At 43.9% G+C, this 7377-nt stretch overlaps 1 protein-coding gene across 3 annotated transcripts; it reads left to right on the top strand.

The window, feature by feature from the left end:
* The first annotated feature begins 40 nt into the window (after positions 1-40).
* On the top strand, positions 41-7186 carry LOC121296956 (protein Spindly-like). Of its 3 annotated transcripts, none has more exons than XM_041222925.1 (7): positions 41-70; positions 4539-4714; positions 4919-5095; positions 5580-5774; positions 6185-6334; positions 6726-6824; positions 6973-7179. In XM_041222925.1, exons 2-7 carry the CDS (start codon positions 4547-4549, stop codon positions 7120-7122), a joined length of 939 nt encoding a protein of 312 aa, XP_041078859.1. In that variant the 5' UTR covers positions 41-70; positions 4539-4546; the 3' UTR covers positions 7123-7179. The 3 variants fall into 3 exon arrangements, with proteins under 3 accessions (XP_041078859.1, XP_041078860.1, XP_041078858.1); XM_041222926.1 differs by lacking the exon at positions 41-70 and adding an exon at positions 1013-1154 and having other exon boundaries at positions 6973-7186; XM_041222924.1 differs by lacking the exon at positions 41-70 and adding an exon at positions 3660-3936.
* Positions 7187-7377: the final 191 nt, after the last annotated feature.

The following is a 7377-nucleotide window of genomic DNA, read 5'->3' as shown; positions in this document are numbered from 1 at the left end:
CGAGACGCCCTGCCTGGCTGGAGCTGAATTTAAACTCTCGAGGAGACAAACGGTCCGAGGAGAGCCAACGGTAGCGTTGAAATGCAGTTTCATTTAACCCGTGTGTCAGAACCATGTTCGTCTTGCTTTGAGAAGTTATATCTTACGGTGTCTCACGGGGTAGGGGTGAGAGAGCTCTGAGTGTGGATCTGGAGTCAAGGGTCTAGACTTGAGACTACATAAAACATCGGTTACATTAGTTTAATTTCGTACTGTTGGTTTTGCTAGTGGTTAACTCCGCTTATTGTCACAATGTACGCTCAAGTCACTCTGAAGTTATATTAAGCGGGGTTGACTGTATATAACTCTTTGCAACAATCAATATGAGAAAACAGATAAACAAGGCGAAGCTGTTTTTTTTTAATATACTTTTAAAAACGGAAAACAACAAACCACTTGATTGGATAGTGAAAAAAGCGAGTCAATTTACTTTTTTTTTTTAACGGAAAAAAAGAATGAAAGGAATCTACAGGGTTATAAATATCCAGTTTGTTCTAGAATAAAAAAAAGAAGGCTCAAATGATCTGATAAAACCCAAAGATTAAAATTAAATTCAACTTACCTAGGTATGTTGGTATTGATAAGTTATACAAACCGAAATATACTTTTTTTTTTTTAAAGATTAATTAAAATCACGCACCGGCTTCACTGTCCAGCTGTTTCGGAGTCTCTGAGGTAACTAACACTGAAGCTCGAGCCGGGATGAAGCCGGGCGCCTTTGCACGAGAATCGCTACCTCGCGGGTGGAAAGGAAGCGCGCGCGCTGTTAACGGACTTTATTAATCTTTCTGTCTCTCTGAGACAATATGAAGAATAACAAGGCTCCTGCCCTTATAGAAGTGTCCCATTGCAGAAACACAGCAAAGTCATGTCATTCCATTGTATAAATACATACATTATACCACTCTATTTGTGACAGCTAAATAAGAGAAAACCTTTTCACCAAAGTTTACATTGAAACGAACGAAAAGACTACAACTCCCATCATGCGCCACTCCCTGAACGTGCCGAAACCCTCGTTCTCGCGAGACGCCCTGCCTGGCTGGAGCTGAATTTAAACTCTCGAGGAGACAAACGGCCAGAGAGAAGCAGACGCGGTCCGAGGAGAGGCAAAGGTAGCGTTGAAATGCAGTTTCATTTAACCCGTGTGTCAGAACCACGTTTTGTTAGTTTATCTGTCTTATTTAGCAATAAATCGTCTCGCTTTGAGAAGTTATATGTATGTATGGTAGGGTAGCTCACGGGGTAGGGGCGAGAGACACAGCTGAGTGTGAATCTGGCGGCAAGGGTCTATACTGGAGACTGCGTTAAGTATGGATCTGAACACACAGTTTTCGAAATAGATTTATATACCTGTACCGTATTGATCTTACTTGCACTCGGTACATTTAGTCAGGTTGAAACCGCTTACATTTCTTATATTGCTTTTCCAGTACAGTGATTTGCTTTGTGGGTGTTATTATAAATAAACGTTAGTATGTTTAAATTGCAATTGCAGATTGCAAAAGCTGTGTGCCCAGTTTTAGTTTTTGTGAAGTCTCAATGGACATGCCAAACTAAATCAATCAATGAACAGTCGGGTCAGTGACCTTACACGTTGTTTTCAGAAATGTGTACATTTTTAAACAGCGTCGATGCACGACCAGGTGTACAGTACGTCTTTACTCGTTTTAGTTTAACAAATACATGCATGTTTCTTGTCGTGGACTACATTATTGGACTCCATTCACGTTATACCAAAATATGAAACGTATTCTAAAATCGGTTTGTAGCAGTCATAAGTGGACAGACGAGACGGGTGTAAAGGTTCAATACTGTATTTCCATCTGAGTTCAATACGTAAATGGTTTTTTTTTTAGCCTAATGTTAATTATATTTTATTTAAGATTTAATCGGGGCTAATAATGACATACCAAGGTTGCAACAGCGGTATATTCTGTAATACACGATCAATGTTACGCACACAAGCTGCCGAGAGAGAGAACAATCTTCGATTCAAACTCTTTATTCGTGAGGCAATTTTAAGAAATAACTTTGTACAAGTTGTCATTTATACTAAGTCATTTTTGACAGTGATACAAATTGTAAATTAGGCCTTCTTTTAAGAAAATAGTTGAAATTAAGTGATGTTGACTTGAAGTCTTTTGCAAAAAACAAACCAACAAAAAAAGGATGAGAATCCCATCTGTGTAAGGGTGTGAAGACTAGTCAATATCCACATGTTTTGAGTGCCTGAGACCACAAAGCCAGTACTCTTTAAACGCCTCGCTGGGCACTGAATTCACTTGGTAGTTAAGTGTTCCCCTCTGGCTCCAGCTCTCCCAGAAGCTCCTGGAACAGGCTTTTTGTTTTGAAGGGGCTCCCCTGGCACTGACCCCCTTCCCTGGGCTCCTGTTGCCTAGGAGAGCACTGCATTGCTGTGCAGCCTTTCAGGGCTGTTCTCGCTGCCAGACAGCACATTCCCAAGCCTGTCTAGCTCCCCGTTCCCTTGCTTCTGTATTACAATGCCCCCCTGGAGGCCTCGGCTTGTTTAGCGCTATACTTGAGGCTGAATGGGGCTGTGATTTAGTAATGATTGCAGATGCTGTTAAAATGCTTAGCAGCTGTGTGCTGTACAGTTCACTCTCAGCCATTGGACAGCGTGTTGGTAACATTTAACACATTTCTTTTTGTACCTCCAATTGAAAATTTTGGGGACGCACTGAATTGACCACAGGAACTGGTAGTCAACTAACCTCACGCTTCAGTTACCAACGCAGTGATGTTTTAAAGTGTCCACTAGCAGTGAACTGGCAGTGTCAGTATTTGAATTGTATTGAGCTGTTTGAGTTGCACAGCAGGCAACTGAGAAGCACTCGGTTTTAGATGGAATCCATCATATAAAAATACATTTAGGAAATGAATAAATATTACAGGCAAGTTTTAAAATGTAGTGACAAACGGAGAAGAGTTACAAAACTTTACTTGCACTAATACAGCACCAGACATCAAGTACAACATTTCCTCCTGTATTGTTTTAAAGTGATTGCTTTGACTGTGACTGTTGGACTGATCCAGGCTGATGCACCTCATGTGAAGCCTCTTGTTTGCTGAAAAGACTGCTAGTTGTTTAGGGTTCTGTGCTCTTTATTATGCAATACTGTTGGGCACATTCTAGACATATAAAATGTTGTTTCATTGTTAAAAAATAAATAAAAATAACCAGTATCACAATCTATACTGATGCCTGTGTAACCCTTTGGCTTGCCCCAGTACAGTAGTAGCTGCAGGCCAGTCTGCAGTGTGTCTGGGCAGTTTTTTACACTGCACTTCATTTTCTGAGCAGCTGCCCATATAGTGAATGATATAATTAGACAGATGGCCAGTGCGTGCTATTTCAGGACTTGAAATGTCTTAAAGGGTAATGGAAGAGAAGTAATCCCACTCGGTGAATTATTTAAACCATGCATTCAGGACCGGCAAAGGAAGGTTGCACTCCAGTTTGAGCTCCTTTCATCCCAGTGTGCGCTCGAGAGAAAGCTGAAGCAAAGTAACGCCTTTGTGATAACCGCCATTAGTTTGGTTTGCATTTGTGTTTGTGCTGTAGAATGTGAACTTAATTATGTAAATCATGTGTTTTTTTTGATACAAGGTATTTAGAAATTCTTGTATGGTAGAATACCAACGTGGTCATTTTTGCAGCGAAGCAGTGTTTGTGTGAATATTCCTATTTTGTCCCAGCACTTTTTCATCAGTATTTGGTCAGCTGCACTATCAAGGACAGGACTGTTCTTTACTGTGTTACTGCTACAAGGATATCAGAAGCACTGCCTTGCCTTGCCCGGCAACCTTATCCATCATTAGAGACAGCAGCTACACTGTTTTCAACATGAGAAGGATGTAAAATTCCTGCACGAGGTAAATGCTGTAGTGGAGAAGATTGTAAATGCTGCCGTGGACTAGTGAAAGATTTCAGGGTACAAAATCATGTTATTTGTAACCTTTATTGTGAAGTCTGTGTGGCTGAGTTCCAGGACGGGACAGCTTTTGCTGCTGAGTGAAGCTGTGCTGAATTCTCCTGTGCGTGTTCTGAGTGTTCACACGGCTGGGGCTCTCCCTCACAGCCTGCGATGGTGTTGAGATTGATTTCTTCTTTTTTTTTTTTTTTTTGGCTGCTGTTGCATGCTCCTCTTGATATCAGCGAGTTTGCAAACACCTGGCTTTAAGGTCATATTGCAATGTTACTTTTTTACAAATAGTATAATTATGCGGTGGCGGGTGTAATGTATTTAGGCTAAAGGTTGTATGGAGTTGATGCATTTTAATACAATGCTTCACTCTATTTTTTTGTAATTGTTTGTGCTTCATGTCCAATGCTTGGGTTGGAAAACCGTGTTTCGGATCATGTGTTCACATTTCATTTGGATTGAATTTGTGGACATTAACCTCTCAGTGCACTGTATTTCTACTCTGCTGTAAAAACGTTGCTGCTTCTGCCTGACTTGCTGTTTGTTTTTCAGTTGCAGGTATGTCGACGGCAGAGGTCTCGGAGACCCAGCGGCTTCGCCTCAAGCTGAAGGAGAAGGAGGATGCCCTGGAGAAAGCTGCCCAGTACGGGCTGCAGCTGCTGGAGAGCCAGCACGAGCTGCAGAACCAGCTGGAGGAGCAGCGCGCTGAGATGACCAACACCATCGAGGTGAGGGGCAGCATCAGACACTGCAAGAGCAGTGCACCAGATTAACCCTGTAGAGCCATTCCATTAACACTTCACCGGATTAACCCTGTAGAGCTATTCCATGAGAAGATCTGGTTGGCTATAGACTTGTATCAGACTAATGGCAAGCTCATGTTTTTTTGCTATCTTTGTTAGGTGCCTTGAACAAGTGTGTGTTTTTTGTAGGCCCTGGAGCAGGAGAAGTACTCTCTGCAGAGAGAGGTGGAGCTGAAGATCCGGATGCTGGAGAGCATGGGCTCTGAGTGCGACACCATCAAACAGCAGCAGAAGCTTCTCTGGGAGCAGCAGGAGGCCATGCAAGAGAGGAACCACGCCTGGGAGATCAGTGACTTAAAGAATAAGGTTGGGGTTGGGGGGGGGGGGGGTGGTCTCGAATCTGAAACACCCCCAGGCTGCTGAGCTGGGGGGTGCCAGCTTATACATGTCATGGTTAGAATCCTTAAGAGGAGCCTTGCAATCAGTGTGAACCATAAAAACAGTAACGCACACAACCCAATTGCAGTTTAGGTGTTTGTTTATTCCCTTTGACGGCCACAAACAAAATCCCTAACCTGCTGTGCACTGGCATAAAAACACATCTTAAACATGTGTTATTACGATGAGTCCTCTTTCCTGATGTTTGTCCAAACCTATTGAAGTCTAAATGCAGTGCTGTGTAACTGATTATAAGATGGTATGGTGGTGGTGGTGATTTAAAATATTTTAAAAAAACAATTGCCATACTTTCAATTTGTGCAAGCCAGGCTCAAGCTTGGTGATTTTAAGCATGTTTTTGCTATTGACAAGCTGAAACTAACCGAGGCTGTGACTTCCTCCCTGCTTCCAGCTGGAGAAGATGAAGGCTGAGCTGGACGAGGCCCGGCTGAGCGACAGGCAACTGAGACACAAGCTGGAGCTGCAGAGCGAGATGCTGAGCAGCAAGAGCGAGGAGCTGCGCTCGCTGTCAGAGCGTGCCCACGAGACCATGTCCGCCGAGGTGCTGGGGCTGCAGATCGACAAGACAGAGCTGGAGGAGGCCAGGGTGAGGGCATGGGTCTGTGTGCCAGTGTCCAGACAGGGGGAACCAAACCAAAGGGCCATCGTTCCTGTCCAGGACTTTGTGGGTATCAGTACTAGAGTGGATAATGGGGACACTGGTTTAAAAGATAGTCTTGTCTCCCCCCGCCTTATTAAAGCTGCATTGTTGGGGCAGGTAGACAGTACATAATGCTCACAGGAAAAGATGTGGAGGCTATGGCCCATTATTGTACAACCTGTTTTGAGCATGGGCTTCCTGATTTTTTTTAAATGCACACTTCAGAGCGGTTCATTTTTAATTGTGAGTTCAACCCACCTGAGCATGGCAAAGCTGGGCAGTGGGGACGTGGTGCTGAAGCACTGCGGGGTAGTGTCCAGGACCAATGTGTAAGGCTGTCTGTCTCCTGGTTCTAGGATCTGCTGCAGCACGAAATCAATGAGATGAGATACCGGCAGCAGCAGCTAGAGCTGACCAACACGAACCTGCAGCGGCAAGTGGAGCGGCTGAGTGAGGAGAAGGAGGAGAGGGAGAGGGAAGCTGTGTCCTACTTCAATTCCCTGGAGGTGCCGTACCTGTTCCTGTATCCAGGGTTTAGAGTCCCGGGCCAGTCTGTTTGCAAGCTCACCGGATATGAGAGATGCTGAAGGCTGTTTTACAGGAATTCTCTCAATGTTGCCCACATGGTTTGGGTTGGCTAATTTTATCTACTGGCTTTTCCAACAAAAGCCCCAGTAGGTGAAATGGACATTTTTGTGTTCTGTTAATTCCAGTGTGAACAGTCTAGTCATGACCTGGTATGTGTTTTATTTGTATTTTTATTGAACTTTGTAGTTTTAAGAAACAAAACAAAAGCTCTTGGTTGTGCTGGCTCATTGTCAGATGATAATGGTGGATGAGGTATTAAAACATTACTACTGATGTATAAGGAAGATCTTTGTGTTCCACTCAATGCAGAAAACTCGGGAAGCCTGCCAGGATCTCCAGATTCAACTGGACCATGCTCTGCAGCAGGGCCAGGACCCAAACAGCAAGGGTAACTCTCTCTTCTCTGAGGTACGCCAGTGTTCTGTCCTCCTCGCAGCACTCCAGGGATTGTCATATAGAAACTGGAAACCCCTAGAAAACGCAGCACACATGTTGATGTTAATACAGTGTTCTGAAATGTGATGCGTGTCTGACCCAGGGTTGCGCTGTCTTGCAGGTGGAAGATCGCCGCGCGGAGATGGAGAGGCAGTTGATCAGCATGAAGGTGCAGTACCAGTCCCTTCAGAAACAGCATGTCTTCTCTAGACAGCAGCTGCACAGAATGAAGGTACGGATCTCTGCCTCTAATCTAATCTCTCTGGATTAATGTGAGTGCCTGAGATTAACTGTAGTGGCTAGACAGTTAGTAGGGGATTATTTGCTGGCCTGGTGAGGAATTAGATGAAACATGTTGCCGGACTCCTACAAATCTTGTATTTGTACTGCTGAACATGCAAATATTTCTACACGCTGCCTGAAACATCAGCCTTTGTGGTGTTCCTGTTGTCTTCTATGGCATCTATTGGACCACATTTAAAGCATTGTTTGTCCCAGTCTGTCAGTGGCTTGTTTGCAGAGACCC

Source organism: Polyodon spathula, chromosome 22 (genome assembly GCF_017654505.1).
Source record: "Polyodon spathula isolate WHYD16114869_AA chromosome 22, ASM1765450v1, whole genome shotgun sequence".
NCBI classification, from domain to species: domain Eukaryota; kingdom Metazoa; phylum Chordata; class Actinopteri; order Acipenseriformes; family Polyodontidae; genus Polyodon; species Polyodon spathula.
The sequence above is the reverse complement of the archived record's forward strand: the minus strand, read 5'-3'. Positions and strand labels throughout refer to the sequence as shown.

What these genes read in the sequence shown, in the direction of transcription:
- LOC121296956 (XM_041222926.1), top strand. Translation starts at nt 4,547, where the DNA reads ATGTCGACGGCAGAGGTCTCGGAGACCCAGCGGCTTCGCCTCAAGCTG. An exon ending in TCAGTGACTTAAAGAATAAG is followed by an intron (nt 5,096 to 5,579) that starts GTTGGGGTTGGG and finishes CCCTGCTTCCAG; the next exon opens with CTGGAGAAGATGAAGGCTGA. An exon ending in CAGAGCTGGAGGAGGCCAGG is followed by an intron (nt 5,775 to 6,184) that starts GTGAGGGCATGG and finishes TCCTGGTTCTAG; the next exon opens with GATCTGCTGCAGCACGAAAT.